Source organism: Trichosurus vulpecula, chromosome 7, assembly GCF_011100635.1.
Source record: "Trichosurus vulpecula isolate mTriVul1 chromosome 7, mTriVul1.pri, whole genome shotgun sequence".
Taxonomy (NCBI): domain Eukaryota; kingdom Metazoa; phylum Chordata; class Mammalia; order Diprotodontia; family Phalangeridae; genus Trichosurus; species Trichosurus vulpecula.
In genome coordinates this window covers 221,899,328-221,911,615 of record NC_050579.1, presented here as the reverse complement: position 1 = coordinate 221,911,615, position 12,288 = coordinate 221,899,328, and the positions used below count along the sequence as shown (strand labels likewise).

The 12,288-nt window shown below is 40.2% G+C and overlaps 1 protein-coding gene across 1 annotated transcript in view; it reads left to right on the top strand.

Moving 5' to 3' along the window:
* Positions 1-12,288, top strand: part of BEND6 (BEN domain containing 6) — a 114,509-nt gene that overhangs the window by 76,777 nt on the left and 25,444 nt on the right. Inside the window, exons 6-7 of the mRNA XM_036767664.1 lie at positions 9,888-10,105; positions 10,917-11,109. Coding sequence (XP_036623559.1) covers positions 9,888-10,105; positions 10,917-11,109 — 411 coding nt within the window. The remainder of the gene's footprint in view (positions 1-9,887; positions 10,106-10,916; positions 11,110-12,288) is intronic.

Sequence of the window (12,288 nt, the reverse complement as noted above, 5' to 3'; positions counted from 1 at the left end):
TGGAACTGGGGTCAAAGCACAGGCACCCAAGCACCCCATCACTCAGTCCTACGAAGCAAATGTGGACATAGCCAAACCATTGAAGAGTAGTAGGAGAGAATTCAACAGTGAGAACTATGGAATTTTAGAATTTTGGAAACTGTTTGAGGTGGGGTTTTTTGTTTGGTTTGGTTTTAAATTTGGAATTTAAGAGACCAATCACAATTTTCCCAAATTGATTTTGTGGTGATTCTTTGGACTAGGTACTTGAAACCACAGTGCTAAATTCTTCCCAGGGAACTAGAGACATTTCTGGAATTAGGGATATGGAAAATTTGGACTCCATTTAATTATCTGGGGACAAGCAGAGTGCTGCATCAGTTTTAAAATGTTTCCAGTTTAACCTCTGAACTATAAACTTTGAATTATAATATTCTTGCTGGAGCTTCCAATGAAGAGCCCCTAAAGAGTGCAGAACTCAGACTCCAGAAGCATTTCCCAACTGCATCAGAAATGACTTGCCTTCAGTAATCTCTGGCTTTATTGGTTATTATGTTGCTCTGTATCTTTTCCCTAACACAGGAGGGCCTAGTTAAGCCCCAGTAAGATAAGGATAAGCCCCAGTAAGAATAAGGCTTAAGAATAAGGATATAGTAATGTATACAGCTGTCCAAGCCTAAGGTGGAAGAACTCAAGCCCTACCAAAAGCAGTTGTTCTGTCTGGGCACAGGGAATAGCTAGAGTAGACAGCAGGCTTAGGGAAGGGAAGGGAGCAACGAATAAACACTTATTAAGTGCCTAGTATGTACCAGGCATTATGCTAAACACTCTACAGATATGATCTTATTTGATCCTCAGGACAACTTTAGGAGGTAGGTACTATTATTATCCCCACCTTATAGTTGAGGAAACTGAAGATATAGGCTAAGTGATTTTCCCAGGATCACATAGCTTGACTTGAGCTCACATCCTCATGCCTCCAGGGTTACCCTTCTATCCACTGCTCCACCTAGTTGTAGTGCTGGCCTAAGATCAGCAGGCAAAGATGTGGGCCTCAGTGGTAGTAGATGGCAGATCAGTTCCCAGATGCAGTGGCAGGAAAGTAGTCCCTGGCATTTGCAGTGGCTAAAGGCAGACCCACTATAGCCCATTGCTTACTACAATGTAAAATTGACTGGAACTTTGACATTACTACCCGTACAACACCCAGCAATCCTTGTGTAGCTCCTTAGAGGGAGGGGCTAGGGGACCAAGGGGTGGCATTTTGGAGAGGGAGCTTATTCTTGGCCACAAAGGCCAAGTAAAAGTGTATAACACACACACACACACACACACACACACACACACACAAGTTGTCTTTCAAAGGTGTCTCTCATAAATCGAAGAATTAACCCTGTGGACCTCCCAAGAAAGGGGAACTCCTGGTAGACTAAGGTGATGATACAGACCAGTTCTCCCCAATGTGTGATGAAGATCCATGACTAGACAGGAAGTATCATAATTTTCACTGTAACCTTGATGGTGCTTCTTCCATTTGTATTACCTTTTTACATTGAGACCCACGAAGAAATACAAAGATTTTGCATCACTAACCACATGGACCTGATCATTTAGACCTCACATGGTCCTTCCTGGAACTCTTCCTGATTTAGTCACTCCTTCAGGAAACTATTATATTGTGTTTTTTTTCCATTATATTCCTTTGGTTTTTGTTTTTAATCTTCCTCCTTTTGTGTTATATCAGGCATCTTGAATATCAGAGGTCAGTATTGACTGGTAACAGTCATAAAGTCGTTCAACTGGTGGAGGTTAGTCAGTAAACTTGTATTTATTAACAGTTTAATAAAGCTTAAGGAGCTTACTATGAAGAGGTGGACTGTGGGAGGATTAATAAAGCAATAACCTTACCTTTCCATTCAGAGTTAGACCAGTTTTTCCTTATAAGGTACTGAAATATTCCTTGAGACTTGGTTAGTTCAGGGGACTAAGGGCTCAGATTACTGATATCATTTCCTCAACAACTAAATACAAAGCAGCAACAAGGAATTAAAAGGGCTCTAAGATATTCAGCTGTTGAATCCCAGCAGGAATTTTGTTTAGCTGAATAATCTCAAGGTGTTTGTTCTCAATAGTTATCTTCAATAATAGCCTTCTCCTGCTATGGCTGAGCAAATCTCCTTTTGTTAAGGTTTGAATGACCTATGAGTTCTCATTTTGCTCCAAACCTAAACTATCAGGGAACTGATTTGAGTCAGGCATAGCCCATAGCAGTAATGTAAAACAAAAACAACTCTAAAAGGCACCCAAACTCAGATTAATTTCAATGAGCAATCATAATATCCAAGAATAGATTACAAAACAGAGTATCCTCATTGGGAAGTAAATATTGCATATCTATTTTGTTTAACTGTTCAGTTTTGTGTAACTTCTTTCTTTAGGGAGATTTAAATGAGTGTTGAGGGTACAGATATCAAGAAATGATACCTTTTTTTTAAAAAAAAAGGCATTAATAAAACCTTTAGACAGATAATACTAACAGATCACAGAATTTGAACAAGAAAAAGTTCCGTTAAAGGAGTCTGTTAGTCAATAAGCATTTATTAAGCTCCTACTGTGAGATCTAGGGGTGCTGCAACCCCAAAATAGCGACACAGGTCTTGCCTTGAATGGGGTGGGGCGAGATTTGAAGAATCTGAGCATTTGTGGTGCTTATATTGACGAGTGGGCCAGATTGAATCTGAGCCATTAGCTAGACTCTTACAGCTTCTGAGCAATGGCAAGATGGACCTTTTATACAGTAAAACTGTGGGAGTAGCCAAGTAGTCTGGGAACAGAGAAGGGGTCTAGATGGGATTATAAGGAGTGGAGGTCTAGGGTGGGACCAGGTGCAGACTATGAGAGCCACAATGAAAGGATTATTAATTGGGAAGGGCCCGATGTCCCAAGCAAATGCTAGGGACCTGGGCCATGTGGAAAAGTCCAGGGGCTTTTTGGGGTCCATATCCCATCCCCATCACTACTATGTGCCAGGTATTCTGGGAATATATAAAGATGCAAAAGGCAGTCCTTCCCCTTAAGGAACTCACGAGTAAATGAGAGAGACAACAAGCAAATAAGCATGTACAAACAAGCTATGTACAATCGAAATAGGAAATAATCAACAGAGGGAAAGCACTAGAATTAAGAGGGATGGCAAGGGCTTCCTCTAGAATAGGGGACTTGAAGAAAGCCAGGTAAGTCAGTAGGCAGAGATGAGAAGGAAGAGCATTTCAGGCATGGGTGGCAGCCAGAAAAAATGTTCAAAGCCAAGAGGTGGAGTTGTTTTTTATTTTTTCCCCCATGAAGCAGCAAGGAGGCCACTGTCACTGGATTGAAGAGTATGTGGTGAAGAATAAGGTGTAAGAAGACTGGAAAAGTGAGGCATTTGTGGGGGTTAGCTTATAAAGGGTTTTAAATGGCAAATAGAGCGTTTTGTATTTGAAACTAGAATTTATTGAGTGAGGGGTGGGGAGAATCTTCAATTTAGGAAAATCGTGTTGGCAGCTGAATGGATTGGAGTGGAGAGAGATTTGAGGTAGGCAGACCCGCCAGCAGCCTATTGCAACAGTCCAAGTGTGAGATAATGAAGGCCTGTATCAGGGTAGTGGCAGTATCAGAGCAGAGAAGTGGGGTTATTCCAGAGATGTTGCAAAGGTAAAAATTAACAGGCCTTGGCAACAAATTGGGGGGCAGGGGAGAATGAGAGAAAATGAAGAGTCAAGGATGACACATAGATTGCAAGCCTAGGGGCCTGGGAGGAGGATAGCAATAGAGAAATTTGGAGGTGGGGTGGGTTTAGGGGGAAAGATGAGTTCACTTACCAGCATTCTGAGTTTAAGATGTCTCCTGGACATCCACTTGAAATGTCTGAAAGACAATTGGAAATTTGAGACTAATGGTCAGTAGCAGTTAGGACAAAACAGATAGATTTGAAAGACATCAGTGTAGGGATGATAATTTTAAAAGCATCCAATTTATTGGATCCAGCACAGGATTCTTCTGGCAAAGTACCAAATAGCAATCACTTCCTTACTTTATTTTTTTCACCTTTACTGTAGCTTGATTTTTTGGTATAATTCAAAGTTTTTTCCTACTGAATTTTACCCTATAGATTCATGCCCTTAATTTTGTTATTTCCTTTTGTGGCCACTTACCTATAGTTTGGCTACCTGTATGTAATTTTAGCCAATAGCTTTGTTTGCAAAATTCCAAGATATGTTTATTAATGGGATGGTTAGTGAACGTCTAGAAAAAGAAACGGTAACCACAAAATATCAACGTTGGCTTCATCAAGAACCAGTCACGCCAAGTTTATCTTATCCCTTGTGACAGAGTCATTAAATAGGTAGATGGGGAGTGAGGTAGATAAAATTTCTCTGTATTTTAAGTGCCCTCTGAGGTCCATGCTGACTCTTGAGTGTCTGTGATGCAGTAACTTGTTTTATATTCACATGTGAGAGGCAGATTTGTTTTTAGGTTGGCACCCAGGGGTAGGGGACAGGTGAGGACTTGGAGCTCTATTCACTACCTGAACTGGCAGAACCACATGCTCTGACTGTAGCAAACCTCTCTCAAACCAGCTTCATAGGGAGGCAGAGTTGGAGGTTTGGAGGAAAAGGGCAGGGGTGAGAGGGGGAGGAGGGAGGAGAGGAGAGAATCTGTTTTGAAACCTGCTTGGGTTATTTTTTTCTGTTTTAAAAAGCTTTGCTCTAAACCTTTTAGCAAATTCTGAAGAGCTCGTGGCTGGAGACAAGTCCAGAAAAAAAAAAAGTCAGGAAGCAGGTGGCTAAGAAATAACTGCATGTCAATTACAGGGCTATTAACATAAACTGTGACGCTCCAAAGGTCAAAAGCTAAGGGAGCTGGGAGCTGTTTAACTCCCTTATTCTAATGTCCAAAGTCACTGGACGAAGACTGGACTGTTACACTCAATAGAATATGTTTTTGTTAATTTTACAATTTCTTTCCTTTTGAAAACAAAGCCAAACTACATTTGAGATCTTCAGATTATCAAACCAATGGGAGGCGGGCATTTAAAGTAATCTAAAACTTAATATGAATGTCTAAGGAAGATGAATGCCTAGCACATAGTAGGCGCTTAATAAAAGTTTATTGATTGAATTCAATTCAACACAACATTCATTAAATTCCATACTCTGTACAAAACCCTGTGTTTGGGCTCAGTCCCTACAAAGTTTAACCCTACCTGAGGGAGATGACATACCAAGAACTAGAATACAAATGTAATATGGAATGAACACCTTAAAGAGAGAACAAAGCATGTTCAAGGCACCACATACAATATCCAAGAGAGAAAGAAAAGCCACTTAGGATCATAGATCATAGAAGTGTATCCATCTACCTAATACTAAATTGTAATGGGTAATTTGATCCTGAGCTTAAAGGACTTTAAGAGATCATCTAATCCAGAGGTATCAGGATGCATGAGGCCCACAACACTCCTGAGTGTAACCCAAATCAGATTAAAATATAACTGGGAAAATTAACAAAATAAATAAAAATACAATGACACATATGTAAGATTACATTTTTAAGGTCTATATGTGGCCCACAGAGATCCTTATGTATGCTTTAATGGCCCCTGTTTCTTTTTAACACCATTGATCCAGTCCAACCCCTTCATTTTATCCATGAGAAAACTTAACCAGAAAGGTTGTGATTTTGTCCAACCTCACACAGCCAGTAAATGGTAGAACAGGGTTTCAACTTGAGTGGCCTGTTGCCACTCTGGCTCTCAGATCAGGGAACATTTCACAGAAGTTGTCAAAATAAGTGCTTCATAATCTTGCAAGAAATACATTCCAGTGAAATACCCTTTCCTGCTAATCCCCCCAAAGCATCAAGTTATTCTCATTTTTATTCTGGGTATATTTATTGACACACACATTATTTCCCATATCAGAATGTAAATTCCTTGAGAGTAAGAACTGTTTCACTTTTGTCTTTTTATTTCCAACATTTGGCACCAGGCCTGGCCTATCCTTCCTGACCTCTCTGTAGTCTTTGGTACTGTCTATCCCCTTCTCCTTGATATTCTCTTCAGGGTTTTCATGATACTGCTTTCTGCTCTGGTTTGCCATCCTACCTGTCTGACCATTCTTTCTTAGTCCCTTTTGTTGGCTCTTCATCCAGATTACGCCATTTAACTACAGGTGTCCTCAATGGGGAACGTCTTTTCTTCACTCTTTGTACTATTTCACTTGGTGATCTCTTTCACCAATAGTTTACCATTAGCAAATGTTCCTCAGCCCCATAAAGGGACCTGAAATGAAACAGAGTCCAATACACCAATTAAATGCATTTGTTGTCTGAGAAAAGGCTTGTCAGGGAGAGAAGATCCTACAAGGGAGCAGAGAGAGAGTTCTTATATATGCTCAAAGGAGAGAGAAAATAGGTGAAATAATATACTTTCTAGAGGCTTTCAGAAGGGTGGGGGGATTTATGGGAGAAGACATCTGTAGATACAATAAGCCAGGAAGTAAGGTATTTGGAAAGTCCCAAGTCTGCAGCTGCTGCTCAAGGTTGCCCTTGAGCCTTTCAAGGCTAGTCTGGCCTCTGCAGCCATCCTCCAAGTTCATCTAAAGTTCACTTCACATAGGATCACTGGTATGCCAAACAGCTCTGAGCCTCAGAAATCCTTCTAATTGGCTGGTTATTGTATATTTGTCCTACTCTCCTATAAAGAAGGGAAGTTCTAACACATAATATAGTCATGACAGAGCTCATGTCCACAATACCAATCTCTTGGGCCTTTTTTTTCTTCTCCCTCTATATCATTTCACTTGGTAATCTCATCAACTCCTGTAGTTTCGATAATCATCTCTATACAGATGATTATTAGATTTATTTGTCCAGCCCTAACTGCTCTCCTGGCCTCCATTCTCAAATTTCCATGTGCCTATTGGATATTTCAAACTGAATGTCTCATAGACATCTTAAACTAAACACGTCCAAAACTCATCACCTTTCCCCCCAAACCCTTCCCTCTTCCTAATTTCCCTACTACTATAGAAGGTACCGAAGTCCTCCCAGTAATCCAGGCTTACAACCTAAGCATTATTGAAAGTTTTGTTTAGTCAGTGACCCTGCTTGTCAATCAGTATGGGGAGAGGCTCAGTTAGGGGCGTGGGGGCATCAGTCACCTAGTCCTCTGCTCTCTGTACTGATGTAGGAAGTTGTTAAGTACTTGCTACCTGGGGGAGGAACTGAGATGCAAAGACCCAACCCCTTTTTCTAAATGGATTTACTTGAATTGTCTTTATCTCATTAGGAAAGTTACCCATAAAAGCTGGCTCCATCTTGAAGCCATTGGCGATCTCTGTTGGTCAGCCCAACAACTTATTGCTATCTTTACTTACTTATAATAAACTCTTTTTTGTTCTCTCAGTCCTGAGCTTTGCCTTATAAATCAGGGCAAAAGTCCAAACAAAGAATTTTCCTTTCAATTACATCAGGCCTTCCTCTCATTCATCCCCCAAATCCAATCAGGTGCCAAATTCTTTATTTCTTTCTTCACAACATCTTGTAGATATACTCCTTTGTCTCCTCTGACCTCATCACACTGGTCTAGGCCCTCATCACTTCAAATCTAGATAACTGCAATAGCCTCATAGTTAGTCCCTACCTCAAGTCTCTCCCCATTCCAGTCCACCTTCTATTCACTCATCTATAAGTCTGATCTTACTAAATTTAAAGTTTAGGCACCGCACCTCCCCTATTCAATCCACTCCAGTGATTTCTCTATTACTTCCAGGATCATCTCCAATTTGTCTTGTATATATCTAGTTCGTACATTTTTGTTTGTATGTTGTCTTCCCCAATAGACTGTGAGATCCTTGAGAACAGGGACTCTCTCTGTATTCCCAGGTTAAACACAGTGCCTGGCACATGACCCCATGGGCAGGCCTTTCTGTCCTCCACTTTCTCCTGAAGTCTGTCCAAGTTAACCATAGCTCATAGTTTTCCTGAGCTACACAAGCTCCTCCAACATGACAGGAGGGGAACATAGTAGGTCCCTGGTACATAGTAGGTACTTAATCTGCCAGGTAGGAGAACCAAAAGAGAGTGGTATCCCAAGGTAGAGACCCTTATCACCTCACATTTCATGGTGATGGTGGTAGTTGTTCTTGGTTCTCAAAGAGGACCAAAATCACTGTGTTGGAGTCAAGTTACAGTATGTCTAATTGTGGTTGATCAGACCAATATGAATTCAGAATGCTCTACCACATGTCGGGCACAAATAGTCCATGTGACCATTTGGAGTGGAGATGTCTTTAAATTTCTTTTGAGCTACTACAATTATGCTTCCCTCATAGAGCACAGTGCTTTTTTGGATGCTGGCATGCCATGCTAGGCAATCCTTTGCCAGTGTCTCCCACATCATAGAATCAATTCCAAAGTTCTTCAGAGAGACCTTGAGAGTATCCTTGTATTGCTTCTTTAGACCTCCATGTAAATGCCTGCGTATTTCCCTCTAAAATAGTCTGTTAGGCAAATGTACATTTGGCATTGAAACAACGTGGCCAGCCAATTGGAGTTGCACTTTCTGAAGTAGAGGCTGAATGCTTGGCAGTTTGGCACAAGAAAAGACCTCAGTGTCTGGTACCTTATCCTGCCAGGTGATCTTCAGAATCTTCCTAAGACAATTCAAATGGAAATGATTCAATTTCCTAGTATAGTGCTGGTAGACTGTCTAGGTTTCACAGGCTTACAATGATGAGGTCAGAGCACAATGCCTCTGTAGACTTTCAGTTTGGTTAGCAGTCTAATACCAATTCTTTCCCACACTTTCCTCTGGAGTCTTCCAAACACTAAGCTAGCTCTGGCAATGCAAGCATCGATATCATCATCTATGTGTACATCCCTGGAAAGTATACCGCCAAGGAACACGGCATCAAAATCAGCTACTGCTGATGGTAAATTATTTAACTTGAAAATGCTACAAACCAAGACTAAAGTGGAGGGAGAGTTGGTGCATGATTTTTTGTTTGCAGATGACTGTGCACTCAGTGCGACTTCTGATGCTGAACTGTAACAAAATATGAATTGATTCTCTGCTGCTTGTGCTAATTTTGGCCTAACAACACCAAGAAAGCACAGGTTCTCCATCAGCCAGCATTACACTTAATAAATGTTTATTGACTAATTGGCTTTTAGTAGGTTAAACACCTACTAAAGCATTCATTGATTGGTTAATGTGGGGGAAAAGTGAGCTAGATGTAGGTTCAAGACCACTCTATTTTGAGCTACCACAAAATACTATAAGAGGCAGAACACTGAATATTTCTGTTACCATAATAAAAAGAAAAAAGCATAGAGTGGGTCTAAAAGCTGTATTGTATTCTCTATCTCACCTGGAGCTTCCTGCATCAATGAGATCACAGGTCCAGTCCCTATTCCTTATGAAAAGCAGGAAGCTTGGTGGTGTGGTGTATAAAGCACTGGGCCTTCAGCAAGGAAGACTTAAGTTCCAATCTGGCTTCAGATACCTCCTAGCTGTGTGACCATGGGCAAGTCACTTAACCCCTGCCTCAGTTTCCTTAACTGTAAAATTGGGATCATAATAGCATGGTTATTAAGAGAATCAAATGAAGTAATATTTGTAAAGTACTTAGTACAGTGTCCAACATATGGTTAATAAATGTTCATTCCTTTCATTTTTTGCCTTATTTAAAAACTCATAAATAGGCCATGGGAAAATCATCTTCTATCAGAGATTACAGGTCATCGTGTGGTAGACCTGAAAATGGCCTAATGTGATCTCATGCTCATGCAAGGAGCTTGGGAATGGAAGCAGTTATGAATCCAAATAAGGTTACACATCACCTGTATTTCTCTTTTGGTTTTAGTGTTACCCCAGGCAGTTACCCACTTTGAAGAGCTAGTGGGCATGGCAGAATCGCTGCTTAAAAGGGGAGGAGCCCCTTCTGCATCCGGCCTTCAATCCCAAGGCATCTGGAAGGCTACAGGAAATTCGATACCAGATTCTTATTCGACACTGGACAGTAATTCCACATCATTTCTCTCCTCGACGGTGGAGGAGGATGAGCAGACCGTTGACAAAGAGGTTAGTTAAGTGATATGAATTGTCGATCTCTGGGATAGTAAAATATGAAAATTATTGGATAGAGCATTCTTTACAACTCAAATGACAAATTGACATTTAACCATTTGATTAATATTGTGAGCCTCTATAACTACCTCAACTGTCTCCTGTTTTTATCCATCCATAAATATGTTAAATATAGTATGGGAAGTAGTATGACATGGTAACTGTAGAGCCAGCTTTGAAGCCATGAAGACCTGGGACCAAGTCTTGGCTCTGACACATACTGGCTTTATGACCCCGGGTACCCTTTAAATGTACTCGATAGCTCTCTTAGGCTGTAAGTAGCAAAGGAGATGCCTGCAGATCTCAATGGACAGAGGGAGTTTCTTCATCTGGGAATTCTCTATACCAATGAAAATCACATGTCCAGTCCCTAGCCTGTCAAATGTAATACTTTTAAAATGATGTTGTTACTTCATATAGTACAAATAACCACAATAGGTATTGTGGATAGAGGGACAGCTTTGGAGTCCAGAAGTTTGCCTCTGACATATACTGGCTCTATGAACATGTGTCTCTTAGCTAAGAGTCAACTTGTCAGTTCCCCTGGCAACCCCAAGACTATCAGTTACATTGATCTTCATTGGTGAAGGAACTTCCCATACCAGGACTCTCTTCCAATGAAATCAAAGGTTCAGCCTTTGTTCTGTACCCAAGGAGAAAAATAAAGTAAGCGTTATTAAGAAAAATAAAGATTCAGTCAAAGGGAAATGATTGTTTTGTTGAATTTCATTAAATATTAATATCTATACATTGTTTTATTTTTCAGTTCAAGATTGAAAAATGGCAGATTGCCCTTTGCAACAAGAGCAAGCCTCAGAAATTTATAAATGATATAATGCAAGCACTTTATACCAACGAATATATGGCAACACATAGCTTAACAGGGGCAAAATCCTCTTCCTCTAAGGAGAGAGCAGCAAAGCCAGCTATGAATCAAAATGAAGTCCAGGAAATCATAGGTGACAATAAGTTTTCAATATTCTCACACTAAAATTCAATGTAATATTTTACAAACTCTTTGTAGCTATGATCTAATCACTTATTACTTATTCTTTTGTGGTCTTTAAATTTCAAATTTATTGTTACTTTTTATTATTAGATTTTTTTAAAAAAATTTCTTTGTCTTAAAGATCTTATTTCACTTATAATTTCACTTTTGTCACTTGCTTCATTTCTTCCAGGTACTCTTATAGTACTTGAGGTCAAGTCATTTTTTTTTATTCTGAGTCTTTGTGTGTAATTATGGAGTCACTTCTGTCTCTGTGTCTTGAGTGTCTCTTTATCCATTATATTTCTTCATAGTGTTTAGTGTCTTCTGTTTACTCATATCTCAAGCCCTAGTTATTGATTTGACACTTTGTGCCAAGCCAGTGTCTACCCTTTCCCACACTCTTAGATGAGATGGTTGGGCCTTATTTGTCCTGACCTCAATTACCTGGGCTCCTTCTGCCATAGTCACTTCTCCTAATGTGTCTGTGCTCAAAGGGCTGACAGGTTTCAGGTCTCCCCTCATGTTTTGGTTTTAAAACCCTGCAGTCTAGAAGGCCTTTGAGTATCTCAGGTTACATTTCTGCAGACTTGCCTTCCTGTCCCAAAAAGAGAACCGCTGGCTCCTGGCTCAATCTGCAGTCAGAACAAGGTGCTGTGGTTTTCTAACCCCTACCCCAGGACTTCGCTGTCTCCCCAATACCAAGTTCTACAGGTTTCAGTGCCCTCTCGTGCCTCCTAGGTCAGAAAGCTAAAGACTGACTTTCAGCTACCCTAGGGTAGAGTGGTCAAAATGATGCCTGGCTCCACAGGTGTCTTTCTATATAGTCCTGGTCTGGATTACGACATTTGCTATAGTTCCTGTATGCATTTCTTGATCTTTTTCCAATTGGGTGTTGACTTTTGCTGAAGTACATGTGGTAGACCTGGGCATCCTTGGGAGCTTACACACCACCCTATTAACCAGAAGTGCCACAATTTGAAATTCTTAAAAGCTTTAATTGTTCAAAATGTGAAATAAAAAATTCAGTGAGCCATTTTATAGCTTGTCATAACTATTTTTGAATTTTTATTCACCTCTAATAGAGCCCAGAGAAAGATTAAATTAGCCCTTTTTTAAAAAAATATTATTAATCCTTCATCTATAAAGA